Source organism: Oncorhynchus gorbuscha, linkage group LG06 (genome assembly GCF_021184085.1).
Source record: "Oncorhynchus gorbuscha isolate QuinsamMale2020 ecotype Even-year linkage group LG06, OgorEven_v1.0, whole genome shotgun sequence".
NCBI classification, from domain to species: domain Eukaryota; kingdom Metazoa; phylum Chordata; class Actinopteri; order Salmoniformes; family Salmonidae; genus Oncorhynchus; species Oncorhynchus gorbuscha.
The window spans coordinates 79,050,063-79,071,170 of record NC_060178.1 but is presented as its reverse complement, the minus strand read 5'-3'; the positions used below and the strand labels follow the sequence as shown (position 1 = coordinate 79,071,170).

General features: G+C 41.3%; 1 protein-coding gene across 1 annotated transcript in view; it reads right to left on the bottom strand.

The window, feature by feature from the left end:
- Positions 1–8,417: 8,417 nt before the first annotated feature.
- The window catches only part of pyroxd2 (pyridine nucleotide-disulphide oxidoreductase domain 2), a 39,643-nt gene continuing 26,952 nt past the window's right edge, over positions 8,418–21,108 (bottom strand). Inside the window, exons 8-16 of the mRNA XM_046354200.1 lie at positions 18,794–18,891; positions 18,538–18,679; positions 18,137–18,271; positions 14,759–14,831; positions 11,620–11,773; positions 11,344–11,498; positions 11,045–11,151; positions 10,015–10,135; positions 8,418–9,450 (exon numbers count right to left, since the gene is read on the bottom strand). Coding sequence (XP_046210156.1) covers positions 9,380–9,450; positions 10,015–10,135; positions 11,045–11,151; positions 11,344–11,498; positions 11,620–11,773; positions 14,759–14,831; positions 18,137–18,271; positions 18,538–18,679; positions 18,794–18,891 — 1,056 coding nt within the window. The 3' untranslated portion in view covers positions 8,418–9,379. The remainder of the gene's footprint in view (positions 9,451–10,014; positions 10,136–11,044; positions 11,152–11,343; positions 11,499–11,619; positions 11,774–14,758; positions 14,832–18,136; positions 18,272–18,537; positions 18,680–18,793; positions 18,892–21,108) is intronic.

Sequence of the window (21,108 nt, the reverse complement as noted above, 5' to 3'; positions counted from 1 at the left end):
ATGAAATACAAATGGTATAGAGGGAAATAGTCCTATAATTCCTATAATAACTACAACCTAAAACTTCTTACCTGGGAATATTGAAGACTCATGTTAAAAGGAACCACAAGCTTTCATATGTTCTCATGTTCTGAGCAAGGAACTGAAACGTTAGCTTTCTTACATAGCACATATTGCACTTTTACTTGCTTCTCCAACACTTTATTTTTGCATTATTTAAACCAAATTGAACATGTTTCATTATTTACTTGAAGCTGAATTTATTTTATTGATGTATTATATTAAGTTAAAATAAGTGTTCATTCAGTATTGTTGTAATTGTCATTATTACAAATATATTTAAAAAATATATATATATATATATATATATTTTTAAATCGGCCTATTAATCGGTATCCGCTTTTTTGGGTCCTCCAATAATCGGTATCTGTATCGGTATTGAAAAATCATAATCGGTCGACCTCTAATCCGGACACCACTTATGGATCAGCATGAAGGCAACGATCCATTCTCTCCAAAAATCTCACTCCAACTGGGCCAAAATCATCCTTGTCTTCATCGGGACTAGGCCCGAACTCGGCATTCTACACCGCACCTGCCACTGCAGGTAATTCATCCTCACTCTTGTCAGGTTAAATTTCTGAGATACTGGAGTATCGGGGCTTCCTGGGCATCGGCATATTGTTGTTGGTGGTACCACACAATGCCAACTTGTGATGGGTAGTTCGCAAATGAACAGCTCTTTTTGAATTGATCTTTTTGGTGAACGTCGGGAACAGAATCGCATTGGAGAAAAGAGACGTTCATTTCGCTCACTGATTTGCATACTGGTACTATTGCGTTTGAGGTGCGGATAAGTTACAAAATAATTCTCTAAAGAGGGTGAATCCTCACAAAAAATAAATAGTGGGGAGAGTGAGTCAATCTGGTCCATGTGAATTTTTTTCTGTGTGTTTTTACAGGCCATGTGTTTACAGACAGGTAGAAATGTATTTGAATGTGCATTTCACAATCTGACATAATGGTAGCCTACCTTTTGGGCATTGAGATTTGCAATATTCTTCATGATTCTAGGTCGATTTTTAAGCATGTTTAATGTTTACAGAAGTTTTTCACATATAAATAGAATCTAGAAGCAGGAAGAGTACCTTCAAAAAGTGATTTTTCTTTAGTTAACTCAACTGAGATTAGGTTAGCCTGGGTACCAGTAGCCTGGATACCAAACTCCAGTCTCAACATCAACAGTGAAGAGGCAACTCCGGGATGCTGGCCTTCTAGGCAGAGTTGCAAAGAAAAAGCCACATCTCAGACTGGCCAATACAAAGAAATTATTAAGATGGGAAACAGGGGGATCACATGACCCTTGAACGAGATGGCCGCATGAACTAAGAGCTCCGCACACGTAGTTTCCAATTCTTAATCTTACCTCCACTTTAAGTTAAAACTCCTTTAGCTTTAGTCAAAAAGTCATGGTGCTACAAAAGGCAACCTTTTTACCTGGACTCGAGCATTAGCGGTGGAAAAAGCCTCCAAGAAGCAGCTAGCTTCATAAAAAGCTAGCGCTATTAGCCAGGAGCAAGAGGCCCAACAAATGCCAACCTCGCACTCAATACATCCTTTCTGAGCTGAGATCCCAACGTATAGAACACAACATCAAATTAGATGGCATTAAATCTCAGCTCAGTGCGATAGGGGGCAAGGTGACAACACTGGAAAATACTTTGCCTGACATCAACAACAAGATAACCATCAACGCGGGGCACCTGGATGAGGCAGAGGGGTGAATCCTATCCATGGAAAACTCACTGACAGACGTCATGGAAACAATAGCATATGCTAAAAAGAAAATAGAGCATCTGGAAGAGACAGAGGACCTGGAAAACAGGGGATGAAGGAATAATTGTGTTCTATTAAATCTGGGCGAAAAAGAAAAAAGGGAAACATGCCACTGATCCGCTACCTGCCAGACAAACTTCCCGAGTGGCTCCACATGTCCACCGACAGGCCCATAGAACTCGAGAAAGCTCACCAAGCACTGAGGCCCCCACCAGCAGCCAGACAACCGCCTCGCACAATCACCATACGTTTCCTGAGATTCACCGTCAAGGAACGAGTCCTACAGGCAGCGGAAATCAACACCATTATAGTGGGAAACGCCAAACTCACTTTACACCAGGTCCTGTCAGCTGGAATACGTCGAAAGCGCAGAGAGAAGAAATACTCCATTGACCAAGGCATCTTTAGGGGATTCAAATACCCAAACGAGCTACGGATTCTTCACCAAGGAGCCCTGCGACACTTCAAAACTCCCGAAGAGGCAAAACGTTTTTTGAAGGAAAATCCTGGTCCCTGAGAAATGGACCAATGACTGAAAGCGATTACTGTTATTACTAAAGGAGGTAAGACAACATATAGCCGCCATCCAAAGACCCACCCGCCCCGCTAAATGCAATTATTTTAGCTGAGAGGGATAGGCTCTATAGCCTAACCTAGGCCTACTAAAGTTTCAGCCTACTTTTATTTCCCTTTTTAAAATTATTATTATTTGTAGTTATCATTTTCACATAGGCCTCCACCATTTATAGGCTGTCGATTACAACACACTTACAAACCTAATGAGAAGCTCAATGTGTCAATTTTATGCCTATGGCCTTATCCTGTTGATATTACGTTTTAATAAAAATAAACAACTTATCCTATAGATCCATCTTAAGGATTTGCCTCAACATTTCTGTTTTATTTGGTCCAAACGATTAGCCTTATATCCTTTGGGGGAGGTATATGTAGGCTGGGATATTGATTTGATTTTCTCCCTATTTGTTAATGTGGTCTGGACAGGGGCCTATGTTATCACTTACTCAATGCGGGGCGGAGAGGATGAGGCATTTCTTTGGTGGGGAGGGAGAGACGTTGTGCGTTGCTAACTGTTCACGTTTTTTTCCAGTTTTTTTTTCGGAACACAGAATTGAGACTAAGCGGGGGAGTAATAGATCCAACGGGATATGTCGAGTTGTTTGGGAACTCGGCTGGGGTGTTCAGAGATTGTTATTTTATGTACACCGTTTATTAACTATTATCCACCTATACCCAGAGATGACTTGCACTAGAGTTCGATTACTGTTCGATGACGTTGACTAGTACCTTAAATCTATTGACATGGAACTGCTATGGTCTAGGCATGCAATAAAATGGAAAAAAGATACTATGCGCTCTAAAAAAAGGAAAGGAAAACAATCCCCACATTGTGCAATTACAAGAGACACCTCTGTGAGCACAACATGCCAAACTCCACAGAGCTTAGGTGGGACAGGTTTATTTCTCATCTTTCAAATCAAACAATAGAGGTACAGCCATACTTATCCATAAGAATGTTCCATTCATAATTGACAAAAACATATCTGACCCAGAGGGGAGATTATTTTGATAACTGGGTCACTGTATGGGCAACCAATTACTATCTTAAACATATATACGCCCCTAACACTGATACTTCTGCTTTCATGTCAAAAATGATAACCCTGTTCAATGAGGATTGTGTTTTATTTGGAGTGCTGGCTGGAGATTTTAATTGTACCCTCAACACAACCCTAGACAAATCATCTCAAGTCCCCTCCACAAATCCTAGATCTGCAAAGATGTTGAACTCTCTTACTAATGAGAAGGGACTGATAGATATCTGGAGAGAGACTAATAGCTCATCTATGGACTTTACATATTACTCTAATGTCCATAACACCTACTCCCATATAGATTACATTTTTATCCCAAAGATTTTCATAAATTCAGCCACGTGTACAATCGGACCCATAGCACTTTCAGATCACGCCTTTGTCCACCTCCGCTTTGACCTCTGCGAAAACATTCCGAGGTCAAAGAGCTGGAAATTCAACACCTCCATGTTATCAAACGAAGTGTTCCATACATTGGTAACTACATGGATAGACAACTACACACAAGACGACAAAGACTCTGTCACGTTCTGACCTTTATTTCCTTTGTTTTGTATTTATTTAGTATGGTCAGGGCGTGAGTTGGGTGGGCAGTCTATGTTTGTTTTTCTAGGTTTTGGGTATTTCTATGTTTCGGCCTAGTATGGTTCTCAATCAGAGGCAGGTGTCATTAGTTGTTTCTGATTGAGAGACATACTTAGGTAGCCTGGGTTTCACTGTGTGTTTGTGGGTGATTGTTCCTGTCTCTGTGTTTGCATCAGATAGGACTGTTTATGTTTTTGTACATTTATTGTTTTGTTAGTTATTTCATGTCAAGTTCCTTTATTAAAGAACATGAATAACCACCACGCTGCATTTTGGTCCGCTTCTCCTTCACCACAGGAAAACCCTTACAGACTCTCTTGTTTCTCTGGCCACAATGTGGGACGCTGCCAAAGCCACACTAAGAGGTAATCTAATTGCATATGCTTCCTCTAAGAAAAAAGCAATGGAAGCTCACAGGCTAGATCTTGAGAAGGAGCTGGAACGCTGTGAAAAAGTACATAAACAATCTCCAGACAGCACCTCCTGGAGTCAACTTAAAGCAGCCAAAGCCGAACTGAACTTGGACTATACCCGGGAGATAAAAAAAGTTTTCTTTACTAAACAGAAATACCATGAGTATAGAAATAAGCCTAGTAGATTGCTTGCTTACCAATTTAAAAAAGAGCAGTCAGAGCGTACAATCATGGCTATCCGAACAGCAGAGGACTAGGTCACATATGACCCAGAAAATATACATTTAACTTTTCATGATTTTTACTGCAAACTATATACTTCTGAGAGAAAACATACGGAGGCAGAACTCCAGTCTTTCCTAGAGGGAATCTCACTACCTAAACTATCAGAGACCAACCAGGAAGATCTCAACTCCCCTTCACTCCTGAGGAGATCCTGGAGGCAATTACCTCCATGCCACCTAATAAGTCCCCAGGCCCAGATGGATTCCCCAGAGAGTTCTACAAAGCTTTTTGGCTCCAGCTTAGCCCTATTTTCATGCCAATGCTGGATGATTTCTGCAAACACAGAGTTCTCCCAGACTCTATACACACAGCTTGCATTACAGTGTTGCTCAAAAAGGACAAGGACCCTCTATCCTGCTCGTCCTTCCGGCCCAAAAGCTTGATTTCGACTACAAAATAATGACCAAATTGCTCGTCAAAAGACTAGACACTCTTCTTCCCAAAATAATAAAAGCGGACCAAACTGGATTTATTAGAGACAAGTACTCTTCTGATAACATTTGCTGTCCTTTTGATATTATTGATCAAGTAAACGCACAGAAGACCCCTGTCCTGCTGGCTTCACTGGATGCTGAGAAGGCATTCGACAGGATGGAGTGGAGCTTACAGTTCTCAGTCTTAGACAAGTTCTATATGGGCCCGAACTTTATTAAATTCATTAAGTCCCAATACTCTTATCCAAATGCCATGGTGACTACTAACGGACTGAACTCTGACAGATTCCCTTTGGGACGGGGCACAAGACAAGGGTGCTCGCTGTCCCCCCTGCTCTACTTGTTGGGGGTGGAGCCTCTGGCAGAGTTGATAAGGAGCAATCCAAGTATTATGGGTGTTTCTGCAGGCGGCCTGCAGCACAAGAGTTCACTCTATCTTCGTAACACCAGATCTGAATAGACTTTTCAAGGAAAATTATCTTCCACTCATGGATCGAATCAAGAACGATCTCCAAACCTGGATCTCCCTCCCAATTAGCTTAGTCGGAAGAATTTATGTCATCCGTATGAACATCCTCCCTAGATTGAACTATTTATTTCAGATGCTCCCATGCTATCTCCCAGTTTCCTTTTTCAAAACAACTAACCAAAGCATCACCACATTTATATGGGGCAATACAAAACCTAGGATCAAGTTCTCCACTCTATCGAAACCTGAATCTAAGGGTGGTCTTGCCCTTCCCTCCCTTCAAATGTATTACTGGTCTGCCCAAATCCGCAACATGCTAACATGGATCACAAACAGACAAGACTCAACGTGAATTCAGATAGAAGCCCAATCCTGTGGTTCATTGCCCCTAAGCTCAATTATATTAATGAATAACTTTAGTGAAGTGGGCAACATAGCCAAAACCTTTGTGATTTACACCACCCTACTAGCGTGGAAGGGCTGTAAGAAATAGCTGGGCATTTCCTCCCAAATGTGTTCTCACTCGCCTATAGTATGCAACCCAGACTTGCCAAAAGCCCTGAGTGATGCCAACTTTAATCTTTGGCATACTCTAGGGATCAGGACCTTTTCAGACCTATTTCATCAGAAAACCACTACACTGAAATCCTTTCAAGTGCTCTGCAGTGAATTTAATGTGCCAAGATCCATAAAAATATTTAAAAATCTTCATATTATGTCATTTCCTCATTTACTTCTAAGAGGAGGCGGAGGTTTGCCACAGGGTATACTGCTCCTCTACTAATGTAAAAAAAATCATTTTTGTACACATTTTATTATACTCCAATGAGACTCCATAGAGTGAAAACAGATATTTCTCCTAACTGTAAAATATGTACCTCTGTAAGTGGAACCAATATGCATGTATTTTGGAGCTGTAGAGATTGCCAGATTTTGGCAATCTATACATACTGCGGCACAGAAAATACTAGATGTACAGTTTGATATGACCCTGTGTATCTATCTTCTTAATGCCCATCAGTACTTTGTTCTTGATCCTGACAGAGAAAATGTGTTTATGACTAACACATACTTTTCTAAGAAATGTATTCTTCTATTGTGGGCTCCTACATTTAAAATGTGGATTGACTGGATTGTTGACTTTCTCCCTATTGAAAAGCTCACATATGACCTCCGCAAGAGACAGCCCAAGTTTGATAGACTCTGGTCTCCACTAATCAACTATATTTCAAATAGGCCAGAGTGAATGGGGTGATTAGGGAAATGAGCAGATACATGTTGTGTAAGGTGATGTAAAAACAAATGATTTGCTTGTCGTCTCAGCTAAGGCTGGAAATAGCTAATAAGAAACTTGATAGTGCTGCTGCAAGTTTTTTTAAAGTTTCTGTGAATGTGGAATGTGTTTTGTTGGTTGATTGAAAAACAAGAAAACCTACTAAAACTATAAAGAGAAAAAAAAGATGGGGAACAGAACAGACACTGGACAGAGGATCTCTGCCTAGAAGGCCGGCATCCCGGAGTCGCCTCTTCACTGTTGACGTTGAGACTGGTGTTTTGAGGGGACTATTTAATGAAGCTGCCAGTTGAGGACTTGTGAGGCGTCTGTTTCTCAAACTCGACACTCTAATGTAGTTGTCCTCTTGCTCAGTTGTGCACCGGGACCTCCCACTCTTTCTATTCTGGTTAGGGCCAGTTTGCGCTGTTCTGTGAAGGGAGTAGTACACAGCATTGTACAAGATCTTCAGTTTCTTGGCAATTTCTTGCATGGAATAGCCTTCATTTCTCAGAACAAGAATAGATTGACAAGTCTTCAGAAGAAAGGTCTTTGTTTCTGGCCATTTTGAGCCTGTAATCGAACCCACAAATGCTGATGCTCCAGATACTCAACTAGTCTAAAGAAGGAAAACAGCTGTTTGCAAATGGGTTTTCTAATGATCAATTAGCCTTTTAAAATGATAAACTTGGATTAGCTAACACAACATGCCATTGGAACACAGAAGTGATGGTTGCTGATAATGGGCCTCTGTACACCTATTGTATGTAGATATTCTATTTAAAAAATCAGCCACTTCCAGGTACAAGAGTCATTTACAACATTAACAATGTCTACACTGTATTTCTGATCAATTTGATGTTATTTTAATGGACAACAAAAATGTGCTTTTCTTTCAAAAACAATGATATTTCTAAGTGACCCCAACTTTTGAATGGTGAATGTACATTTTAACTATATTTTTCCTAATTTCCTTCTAAGTTTTCTTGAAATAACAATCATAGATTATAGATTGTAGTTTCCCAGTAGTCATTACCAGTTGGAGGGGCGTTCAAGGGGATTTTTCCCAGTCCTGTGCAGGTATTTACAAATTTACTAAATGTTATGAACGCAGCATAATTCTTCATTTACTATTTAGCCTATGCTATTCCCAACCCTTTACAATTGCACCCTAATTTACATGGACTGTTGGGGGATTCCCAAACCTAGTTTAATACCTGGAAAGCAGCCTTAAACTCAAGATGTTGAAGAATTGCTCTTGTAGACTCAACATAAAGCAATTATAGCCATATGTTAATGTCAATGCATTCAATTACCATAATTATTAAGTGCTTGGTGATCCATAACACACATAGGCCTGCTGTAATAACCTATAGATGGGTGTTTAGAAACACAACATTGAGTGACAGAGATTCCTCACAGATGTCCTATGAAATGACTATGTAATTCTATGGATTCCTACTTGTTGTATGATATATCATCATTAAATAGATAGGATGGAAACAAGTCTGTCAATCTGAAAACATGGTTTTAATTTGGACCAGAATATTCAATTAAGACAGAATGACACTGGCAAAGAGACAAACACATGTGCATGCCATTTCAGCTAGATTCATTTTGTGCAATGTTCATAAAATGTTTAAGCAATAGAAATAGATTTTAAAGATTCCTCTGGTAAGTTTTATTCACAAAACACACATGCATTTCAATGTTTAACACAATCAAAACAGTAATTTATGTCATACTATTACTTCTGTTTTGTTTACCTCTTTGATATGTTTTTTTTCTTCTTTTTTGCAGAATATTAATTGTGTGTGTGTCACGTAGAGCAGTGTATACCAATTCCAGTACCCCCAAATGTAGCCGTGGATAAAGCCCCTTATCAATTTGTCAACTTATCAACAAGCCCTCTATGAGTTGATCAGGTGTGTTTCTTCAAGGCTACAACGAAAATGTGTGCTGTTGGCGGTACAGTTGGGAAACACTAGTTGGGAAACACTGATGTGGAGTGCACATTCTTATCTTCAATTAGGCTGAGAGCTTTTGAGTTTGAGCTTTTGTTAAGTCATTCATGTTCTATTCCAGAATTCAACTCCTTATAGTGTTCTATTCTACAATTCTAGTATGCTTAAGGATTGAATTAGCTTCACTTTGGGATGTCATTAGTCAGAATCAGTTGAAAGTACCATACAAGTGGATGGAAAATGGATGGAGATCTGTGCTTCTTCATTGAGAGTTGAGGTTTGTGGATCTGAGATCATTCCTCTAGAAACAGTGTTCATTTTAGCTAACCAAGGGCACCGGGTGGAAGAGTTTTCACATTGGAAATCATTTCAGTATTCCTAAATTTAAAAACTGCCCAAACGGTGCACCGAGCTATGAAGCCCCTTCAACTGGGAGGGCCGTGTTAAGGTATTGGCATGGACGTCCAAATCTCCCGCCCTGCAATCCCGTCAGAGCGAGTTGAGGTTTCAGCCACGTTTCAGGTCAGCCATGGCAGCCAGAGCAGCATTCCACCCTGGAGACCCCATCACTCCACCACCTTAGGAGAAACACACACACTAATACATTGGCATTTTAGTCATTTAGCAGACGCTCTTATCCAGAGCAGAGTGCATTTTCTTCTTTTTTGTACTGGTCCACATGCAAGAGTGAATACACACACGCACACGCACACAAACACACACACACACACACACACACACACACACACACACACACACACACACACACACACACACACACACACACACACACACACACACACACACAGAGATATAGGGTCCTCATTTGATCACTCTGTTTGCTGAGAATTTATTTGCAAACTTTTACTGTATGAGTTTAAAAAGGCTTCCAAAGTTTGTAATTTCCATTTTGACATTTCAGCCTGGATTTGCCCAATGAAAAATGTATCAATCCATTCATTATGATCCACATAATAATTCACAGTTCCTGTTGCTGCAAGATTATTTTCCCACTGTAGCAAACTGGCTTAAAAGAAGATCCTACAATGGTACACACATACACCCACACACACACACACTAGAATGACTAGGAGCTGGCATCGGATTGAATTCCAATAAACCAATTACGACCAATCACAAACCTGGATGGGAGCCACTGCCACAAAGATAAAGCCCTTTGATTGGTGAACGGTAGTCTGAAAGGGAGGGCAGAGGTCGAGCGAGGTAGAGCTGATCCAATGACATTGCTCCGTGGAAGATATTCTGTGGAGGATAAAATACCATACTACATAAATAAGTCCAATTTGCCCTCTTCTCCCTGAAGTGCACTCTCGTTCAATTCCCTGCAATGATCTAAAAGCATTGGATTGGTGATCATGAGCTAGGGGAGTTTCCACCCTCTTAGCCATTAAAGTAGAATAGGGGGGGGTCAGTAAGGGTAAGGTTTAGGGCATAACTTTGCTAACCCCACTTCTCATTTAGGCATGACTAAGAAGACAGGGGCTTTGACTCACTCCTCCATGTCTATGGTTGTTCCCTGATGGGGAACTGAGAGAATGGAAAGAACAGGACGGAATGAAATAAGGAGAAATGGAATTGAGTCTGTGAATGAGTAGATGAGAACATAGTCAAGCTGGTAATACTCTTGGGACTTACTACCTGCACTAGTCTTAGACTTAAGTCTTTAAACTGCACTTTCAGAGTCCATTCATCGGCTTTGTGAAAGCAGCCGTGTAAAAGTGCACAGTAGTTTAAGCATGCAAAATGAGCCATGAACCAGAAACACAAATACCGCAGACCCAAGTGGTTAAACTACTTTGAATACCAGATATGAGCTTTGATTCTGACGGACAGTATCATGGTAACTGTTGGCGTAACCATAAACCGTTCAATGCCGTTAGTTAGCACACATACACACACTCTCTGACAAAAGGAAAGCAGGTAGAAGAGAGACACTCCTATATAAATCACTTCCTGGTTCAGAGCCTGTGGTTTGGTGTTTGGTGGTGTGCAAATCAGAACTTTGTATAAATACATGCTACTTCCCAGTGGAATACTATCTACTCTACTACTAGCTATTAGAAAATCGACCTGAAATATTGATATGCACGTACATTGTGGATGTGAACCGTCACACACACTGCATACACAGACATTTTCACACACACATACCCCTCCAGTTAGGCCAAATATCCTCTCCAGGTCGGGGGGAGTCAGGATGTCTTTGCCAACAATGGAGGATTTGAACCCAGGGGCATACTGCTCAATCCAGCTAAATACTACACAGATACACAGGCACACGGAGACATAGTCAGTTTCATATACGTTCAATAATGCCTGTGATGAGCAGTAAAATGTTATACAAAATCTTCTGAGGATGATGACTTTCTGTGTGGGTGATAATGTTTCTGTTACTAGCATCAGTGACAACTGCTCTAAGAGTGTTTCCACGTGTGTGTGTGCGTTCTAACCGGAGTCTGCAAAGGCCTCTCTGTCCTGTTCTGTCCACGCTCTCCCTCCCACCAGACTATATGGTGTAAACTGGGTGAACAGTAACACCACATGACTACCAGGTGGCGCCAGAGTTGGGTCCAACACCGATGGAATGGTCATCTCGATCATGGGCCTGTAGGGGAGAGAAAATGAAGAATGTGAGTGAGTGAGTGAGTGTGTGTGTATGTGAACCTGTATGCACTTGTGTGGATCCCTGGATGTGTGTGAGTCCATACATGCGTGTCTGTGTTTACCTGAACGAAGGCCGTCCCTCCTTGCAGTCTTCGTAGGCTGTCTGTAACACCTCCACACTCTCACAGTTGAGGTGGATAGAACACTGGTGGTGTGGGCCAGGCTTGCCGTCTGGTGTGGGGGCCGCTAAAAAGTTAGGAAGCTTATCCACTGCCACTGTTAGGAAGAATGGGTCCAAGTTATTTGTAATTATGTTCCTGCCCCCCAACCATCCACTGCAGAAAAAAACGTCCCACGGCTGAATCTAGTTGATGATCCTTGGCTTAGGGATCATCAATCCCAGTGAATTATCTAGAGGAAGTTTTAAGGCGGATTGCATGAATTCTCTGATCGCACCATCTGGATTATTGGATGCGTCCTAAGGAATCCCAGAAAACATTCATTTTTCACGCATGCTACGACTTTGTATGACTAGCAGTGAATCCATCACCACGTTTTCCTTGAGTAGACAATCCATGTTGGAATCGTGGATTTTTACCTTGGCTGAGTGCCCTGTTCTCTCCTTGGAGAGTGAGAATTTCACTCTGGCTAAACCCCATACTCCCCCTTAGCCCTGTTACCTCCTCACACAACTTTTCCAGTGTTGCATGGATTCCAGCCGAAACACTAGCCTCTACTTCAACGGTAAGTAAATCGTCCGTGTCTGTAGATTAATCTGTTTTTCTTTCTTTTGTCGGGGTAGAGTTCTTTTGCGAGGTAGTCGGATCTTTCCATGATGGATTATGTTGTTCCTCCATCGTGTAAAGCTGTTGGTATTCGGCGATTTCCCTCAGGATCTCCTTTGTATCCAGGTTGGTTTCTTTCTCACGACGACAACCAGTGTCTGTAATACAGCCACCTAGCACTGTTGTTTGGTTATCCTAGGAATACCTAGGATAGGATAAAGTAATCCTTCTCACCCCCCCCTTAAAAGATTTAGATGCACTATTGTAAAGTGGCTGTTCCACTGGATGTCATAAGGTGAATGCACCAATTTGTAAGTCGCTCTGGATAAGAGCGTCTGCTAAATGACTTAAATGTAATGTAAATGTAAGCAGTGGTTCCTAGTTGTTTAAAGCTAAACTCGCCACGGAATCCATGCAAAAACAGGTTTCAAAATCTTATTTAATTAATAGCGGTTTTCTTTTAATCAAAAATAACAACCGGGTGTTTTCCAGCATACAGTGATCAGATACGGACTCTGATGACGTGTGACGACAATGAGACGCATGTTGATTTTATTCATCCACACCAGATGCGATCAGGACACGCAGGTTAAAAAATCTAAACAAACTCTGAACCAATTATTTTAATTTATGAACAGGTCGAAACACATGAAACATTCATGGCAATTTAGCTAGCTATCTTGCTGTTGCTAGATCATTTGTCCTGGGATATAAACATTGGTTTATTATTTTACCTGAAATCTACTCTGACAATTAATCCAGAAGAAGAGCCTTGCTTGGATCAAGAAACACTAGCAATGGACATTAGACAGGTGGAGTCCGAATTTGAGATTTCTGGTTCCAACCTCCGTGTCTTTGTGAGACACAGAGTAGGTGAACGGATGATCTTCACATGTGTGGTTCCCACTGTGAAGCATGGAGGAGGAGGTGTGATGGTGCTTTGCTGGTGACACTGTTTGTGATTTATTTAGAATTCAAGGCACACTTAACCAGCATGGCTACCACAGCATTCTGCAGTGATAGGCCATCACATCTGGTTTGCGCTTTGTGGGACGATCATTGTTTTTCAACTGGACAATGACCCAAAACACACCTCCAGGCTGTGTAAGGGCTATCTGACCAAGGAGAGTGATGGAGTGCTGCACCAGATGACCTGGCCTCCACAATCACCTGACCTCAACCCAATTGAGATGGTTTGGGATGAGTTGGACCGCAGAGTGAAGGAAAAGCAGCCAACAAGTGCTCAGCATATGTGAGAACTCCTTGAAGACTATTGTAAAAGCATTCCCCATGAAGCTGGTTGAGAAAATGCCAAGAGTGTGCAAAGCTGTCATCTAGGATGGCTACTTTGAAGAATCTAAAAGAGAAAATATATTTGATATGTTTAACACTTTTTCGGTTACTACATGATTCCATATGTATGATTTCATAGTTTTGATGTCTTTACTATTATTCTAAAATGTAGAACATTTTAAAAATAAAGAAAAACCCCTGAATGAGTAGCCAATAGAAATGCATTGTAAACAGATTCACTACATGGAACGACAGATAGTCCCCCAAAAAAATAAAAAGGAAGTTTGTTCTGAAGTGTCTGTCCTATGTCTGAGAGATCTAAGAAAGAGCAGGAAACTATTTTTATTTAATTTTTTACATACAAAAATATAAACACAACATGTAAAGTGTTTCATGATCTGAAGTAAATTTTGGCCAGAAATGTGTTTACATCCCTGTTAGTGAGCATTTCTACTTTGTTAAGATAATCCCTCACCTGACAGATATCATGAAGCTGATTGAACAGCATGGCCATTACACAGGGGCACTTTGTGCTGGGGACAATAAAAGGCCACTCTAAAATGTGAAGTTTAGTCACAACACAACACAACAGATGTCTCAAGTTTTGAGGGAGCGTGCAATTGACATGCTGACTGCAGGAATGTCCACCAGAGCTGTTGCCAGATAATTTAATGTTAAGTTCTCTACCATAAGCCGCCTCCCAATGTCGTTTTAGAGAGTTTTGCAGTACGTACAAATGGCCTCACAACCGCAGATTACCTGTAACGGCGCCAGCCGTGTGTAACCTCCACATCCGTGTGTGTAAGCTCCACATACGGCTTCTTCACCTGATGGATCTTCTGAGACCAGCCACCCATACAGCTGAAAAAGCTTTGTGAGAAGACCTATTTGGTCTCATGGTCTGAGAATCACCACTCTAGCTCTGCCAACTTTCACCGCAAATGCGGAAGGGCAGTGGATTGAGACACAGTCCATGCAAAAAAAAACAGATATCTCTAGTTTAATCAGACAAATTCTGATGGCGATTTAGTTTTATAATGTTAATTCGATTTCCTCGTGGCTACAGAAATTGTACGCTAAGGGTTTCTTAAAGTAAGTACTTTAAGTACTTAAGTTCAGTAAGTACTTGAGAAAAAAGGTAGTTCAAAAGAAAAGTATGAGGTAGATATGATAAGGGTTGTACCATTAATCTTAGTGACAGGGGAGGTGTAGTCTATCTGATCTACAGCTTTGATGAACGCTGGAGAAAGAGCACTCTGTGAGAAGAAAAACAGAAGGGGTAGGGTTAAGGTAAGAGGACACAAACACGATATTACACTTCTGAGTACAATATTTTTAAAACAATTTTTGTTGTCTTCCTGAAAGTAATGTATATAGGCTATTGTCTTTTCAATAGCCTACTTTTTCAAGTATTCAGACCCCTTGACTTTTTCCACATTTTGTTATGTTACAGCCTTATTCTAAAATGGATTAATAAAAAAGAATCCTCAGCAATCTACACACAATACCCCTTAATGACAAAGTGAAAACTGTTTCTTTTAATTTTGTGCAAATTTATGAAAAAAAAAGAGATATTATATATATTATTTACATAAGTATTCATACCCTTTGTGGCTCCAAATTGAGCTCAGGTGCATCCTGTTTCCATTGATTATCCTTGAGATGTTTCTACAACTTGATTGGAGTCCACCTGTGGTGAATTCAATTGCTTGGACATGATTTGGAAAGGCACACACCTGTCTATATAAGGACCCACAGTTGACAGTGCATGTCTGAGCAAAAACCAAGACATGAGGTCAAAGGAATTGTCCGTAGAGCTCCGACATGAGGCCCAGATCTGGGTATAGGTACCAAAACATTTCTGCAGCAATAAAGGTCCCCAATAAAACAGTGGCCTCCATCATTAATAAATGGAAGACGTTTGGATCCACCAAGACTCTTCCTAGAGCTGGCCGCCTGGCCAAACTGAGCAATCGGGGGAGAAGGGCCTTGGTCAGGGAGGTGACCATGAACCGGATGGTTCCTCTGTGGAGATGGGAGAACTTTCCAGAAGGACAACCATCTCTGCAGCACTCCACCAATCAGGCCGCGGCCAGACGGAAGCCACTCCTCAGTAAAAGGCACATGACAGCCCGCTTGGAGTTTGCCAAATGGCAATTAAAGAGACTCTCAGAACATGAGAAACAAGATTCTCTGAAACCAAGATTGAACTCTTTGGCCTGAATGCCAAGAGTCATGTCTAGAAGAAACATGGCACCCTCCCTACATTGAAACATGGTTGTGACAGCATCAAGTCATGACATTGCCCTCTTTGGGTATAGCAAGCCCCATCCCCCTCTCCCTGCCTCCCCCTTGCCTCCTTCAACTAGGCTGCTGTGGTCAGAGAGAGGTCATATATTCCTGAGAAGACCCTGCCACATGGCCACATAGTATAAGAGGCAGAGTCAATTTTCATAGAGCACAAAGGAATTTCTTCCACCTCACAGAACTTGAGGTATGAACAAATTTCATGTTCTGGAGAAAGTATAAAAGATCGGTGAAGAATCCAGCTACGAACTGGTCCATTTGTAACAACTTGGGGAAGCTCATGGGAGACGGTGTGGCCACATTACCATAACGCTGTTTATATAATAGCCTCAGATATGAGGTTTACATTTAATTGTTATATAAGATGAATGAGTGTTTATGATACTGTTTGTACAATTGTGTAATATGATTTCTGACTGTTTAATGAAGGAAAATACAATTCCCTTTTGATTTGAACTAAATCAGAGGACCGTCCCTGAGCCCAGTTAGGGTCAGGCATCCTGGGACAGCCCCTTTTCTGCAATTCCGAATAAAACCCAACTTTGGGAAATTATCACCAGACCATGTTTTTCTCCATTAGGAGAGGACAAAGGTTGTAGACCATTGCTGAATCTTTTAACCATACCACGTGATTAAACTCTTAGACTATCGACACCGACAGAATAAGAACAAGTCTTTGATATGAATTACTAGTCTGCAGCTAGGAATTCGGTATCATTGAACACAAAGAACGACAACGGCCAAAACATCCATTCTATAACAAATGAATGAATGTCACTCTGACCTATCCCCTCTAACCAAGACCGAGAGAGAGAGAGAGAGAGAGAGAGAGAGAGAGAGAGAGAGAGAGAGAGAGAGAGAGAGAGAGAGAGAGAGAGAGAGAGAGAGAGAGAGAGAGAGAGAGAGAGAGAGAGAGAGAGAGAGAGAGAGAGAGAGAGAGAGAGAGAGAGAGAGAGAGAGAGAGAGAGAGAGAGAGAGAGAGAGAGGACGAAATTCTCCAATAGAAACCAACTTTTCAACAAAGATCCAGCCGACACACTGAGTGTAAATATATATATTGATTGCAATTGTTCCCGAATGAGTGAGCGTTCATGTGCAAAGGATTAGCATTTCAATTGTTATAATTATCAACTTTGTAGTGTCTCATCTCAGTAGACCCCCACTTCCCCTTTTGTCTAACAAGCCGCAATGCCGGTTTAGCCCACAAGGGTACATTCCCCTATCATTTCTTGTAACCACATTTACCTTGTTTGTTTGTTTATGTATTTCTGTGAATTACTTAGTTAGTAATAAATACATGATTTAAAACAATTGGGTCGGCAGGGTAGCCTAGTGGTTAGAGCAAATTACAGAGTCATCCTTGATGAAAACCTACTCCAGAGCGCAAGAACCTCAGGCTGGGGTGAAGGTTCAACTTCCTACAGGACAACAGCCCTACCCGGCACAGCCAGAAGAGGACTGGCCACCCCACATAGCCTGGTTCCTCTCTAGGTTTCTTCCTAGGTGTTGGCCTTGCTAGGGAGTTTTTCCTAGCCACCGTGCTTCTCCACCTGCATTGCTTGCTGTTTGGGGTTTTAGGCTGGGTTTCTGTAAAGCACTTTGAGATATCAGCTGATGTACGAAGGGCAATATAAATACATTTGATTTGAAGCACACATCCAAGACAACGCAGGAAGTCTCTGAATATCCTTGAGTGGCCCAGCCAGAGCCCGGACTTGAAACCAATCGATCATCTCTGTAGAGACCTGAAAATAACTGTGCAGCAACGCTCCCCATCCAACCTGACAGAACTTGAGAGGGTCTGCAGAGAAGAACGGGAGAAGCTCCCCAAATACAGGTGTACCAAGCTTGTAGCGTTATACCCAAGAAGACTCAAGGCTGCCAAAGGTGCTTCACCAAAGTACTGAGTAAAGGGTCTGAATACTTATGTAAATGTGATATTTCAGTTGTTTTTTTATACATTTGCAAACATTTCTTAAAACCTGATTTGATTTGTCATTGTGGGGGTTTGTGTATAGATTGATTAGGATTTATTTTGTTGAATAAGGCTGTAACCTAACCAATTTGGAAAAAATCATGGGGTCTGAATACTTTCTGAAGGCACTGTGAATGAGCTATGGAATTTTGAGCTTGTTCTCCAACGGGATAGTCTCACATTGTCAGTCTCATATTCAATCTGACTGGGGATTAAAGTTAATCACCAGTCTTGAGGTGTGTTAAGATGTGAAAGTGTGTTACCTGTAAGATGCTTTACCTGAGGGGTGAGTGTTTTAAAGGTGACATAGGGTGTAGCGTTGGACAGTACCACTCTGCTGTAGATCTCTGTGCCATCCTTCAGGACCACCCCCTTGGCACTGCCATCTGACCCAACCAAGACCTGATAAACATCCTGTAACCCATATGCATGCACACCCACTCACAGATATCACACAAGAACACATTATATTTATAATTAGCTGTTAAATTCAAAAGGTTGAGTTACCAACTAGGGAACTACTAGATAACCACTCCCGGGGAAATTAAATCTGCCCTATATGGCTGTGTGTATGTTTATTCACTGGATTATAGTCAGCTGGACCATTACAGTTTAACATTAACTGAAAAACACTATGGAATAGAACGAATGTGAAAGCCGTGCCGATCCAGCCAGCTGACCTGTTCAGTAAAGATGTCCGCTCCGTGGGAGCGGGCAGAGCTAGCAATGGCCTTGGACACCCCTCCCATGCCCCCCTCCACATAACCCCACGCTCCCTTCTCCTTCTCCAGCTCCCCCATCACATGATGAAGGAGGACATACCTGCGGATGGGAGATACAAAGGGGAAAACATTATTGTCCAAAACATATATACAATATAACGTTCTATTTAATTCTGAGAGGGGTGTGTGTGGTGTGTATGTGTGTGTGTCTCACCCACTGCCAGGGCTGTTAGGGCTGGTCATAGCTCCTATCACAGCATCTGTAGCCAGTGTGGCTTTAAGAGGCTCAGATTCAAACCAACGGTTCAGGATCTGAAAATTAAAAATAAATGGTATAGATATTCAGCAAGGCACAGAAGACGCTGTAAAGATTTACAACATGGACGCAAGCAGAATCAGATGAGGAAAGGTTAGACAGCAACGCCAATATTCTTATTCAATATTGTAGCAAAATATATATATATATATATATATATATATATATATATATATATATATATACACATACATACAGTTGAACTCTGAAGTTTACATACACCTTAGCCAAATACATTTAAACTCAGTTTTTCATAATTCCTGACATTTAATCTGAGTAAAAATTCCCTGTCTTATTTTATTTTACATTTATTTAACCAGGCAAGTCAGTTAAGAAAAAAATCTTATTTTCAATGACGGCCTAGGAACAGGGGCAAAATGACAGATTTGTACCTTGTCAGCTCAAGGATTTGAACTTGCAACCTTTCAGTTACTAGTCCAACACTCTAACCACTAGGCTACACTGCCATTTTAGGTCAGGATAAGGTTAAGATTATGAATGTGAAATGTCAGAGTAATAGTAGAGAGAATGATTTATTTCAGCTTTTATTTATTTCAAATGTTTCAGGTAGCCTTCCACAAGCTTCTCACAATAAGTTGGGTGAATTTCGTCCCATTCCTGCTGACAGAGCTGGTGTAACAGAGTCAGGTTTGCAGGCCTCCTTGGTCGCACACGCTTTTTCAGTTCTGCCCATAGATTTTCTATAGGATTCCAATACCTTGACTCCAATACAAACTCCAATGCCTTGACTTTGTTGTCCTTAAGCCATTTCCACAACTTTGGAAGTATGCTTGGGGTTATTGTCCATTTGGAAGACCCATTTGCGACCAAGCTTTAACTTCTGACTGATGTTTTGAGATGTTGCTTCAATATCCACATAATTTTCCTACCTCATGATGCCATCTATTTTGTGAAGGGCACCAGTCCCTCCTGCAGCAAAGAACCCCCACAACATGATTCTGCCACCCCCGTTCTTCACGGTTGGGATGGTGTTCTTCGGCTTGCAAGATTCCCTCTTTTTCCTCCAAACATAACGATGGTCATTACGGCCAAACAGTTCTATTTTTGTTTCATCAGATCAGAGGACATTCCTCCAAAAAGTATGATCTTTGTCCCATTGTGCATTTGCAAACCCTAGTCTGGATTTTTTATGGCGTTTTTGGGGCAGTGGCTTTTTCTTGCTGAGCGGCATTTCATGTTATGTCGATATAGGACTCATTTTACTGTGGATATAGATACTTTTGTACCTGTATCCTCCAGCATCTTCACAAGGTCCTTTGCTGTTGTTCTGGGATTGATTTGCACGTTTCACACCAAAGTACATTCAGCTCTAGGAGACAGAATGCGAATCTTGGCTGATTTCTTTTGATTTTCCCATGATGTCAAGCAAAGAGGCACTTAGTTTGACGGTAGGCCTTAAAAATACATCCACAGGTACACCTCCAATTGACTCAAATGTTGTCAATTAGCCTATCAGAAGCTTCTAAAGCCATGACAAAATTGTATGGAATTTTCCAAGCTGTTTAAAGGCACAGTCAACTTAGTGTATGTAAACTTCTGACCTACTGAAATAATCTGTCTGTAAACAATTGTTGGAAAAATGACTTGTGTCATGCACAAAGTAGATGTCCTAACTGACTTGCGAAAACTAAGAAATTTGTGGAGTGGTTGAAAAATGAGTTTTAATGACTCCAACTCACACACACACACACACACACACACACACACACACACACACACACACACACACACACACACACACACACACACACACACACACACACACACACACACACACACACACACACACACACACACACACACACACACACACACACACACACACACACACACACACACATATATATAGACAGCTCTGACTCAAACCATTGGTTTAGGGTCTGAGAAATAGAGTAGAATGTACAGTTATTAATATAACTACTGATCCCTGAAGGAGGGAACTAGGTATAACATACTATGGGTGAGCCAATCATATTCACAGGAAGAAAACTGAAATCACACCCAACGGTCCAATGGGACCGAGCGTGCCCTCGGAAGCCCGCCTTCCTAGCTATGATACCGGGGCTCGCATTCATTTTCTCAATTCAGTACTGCTCTTCAGCGAGCTCAAATCATCTGATGGTGCGGCCCAAAATATGTTATACCTTGTTCCCTCCTTTAGGGAACAGTAGTTATACTCATAAATGTATACT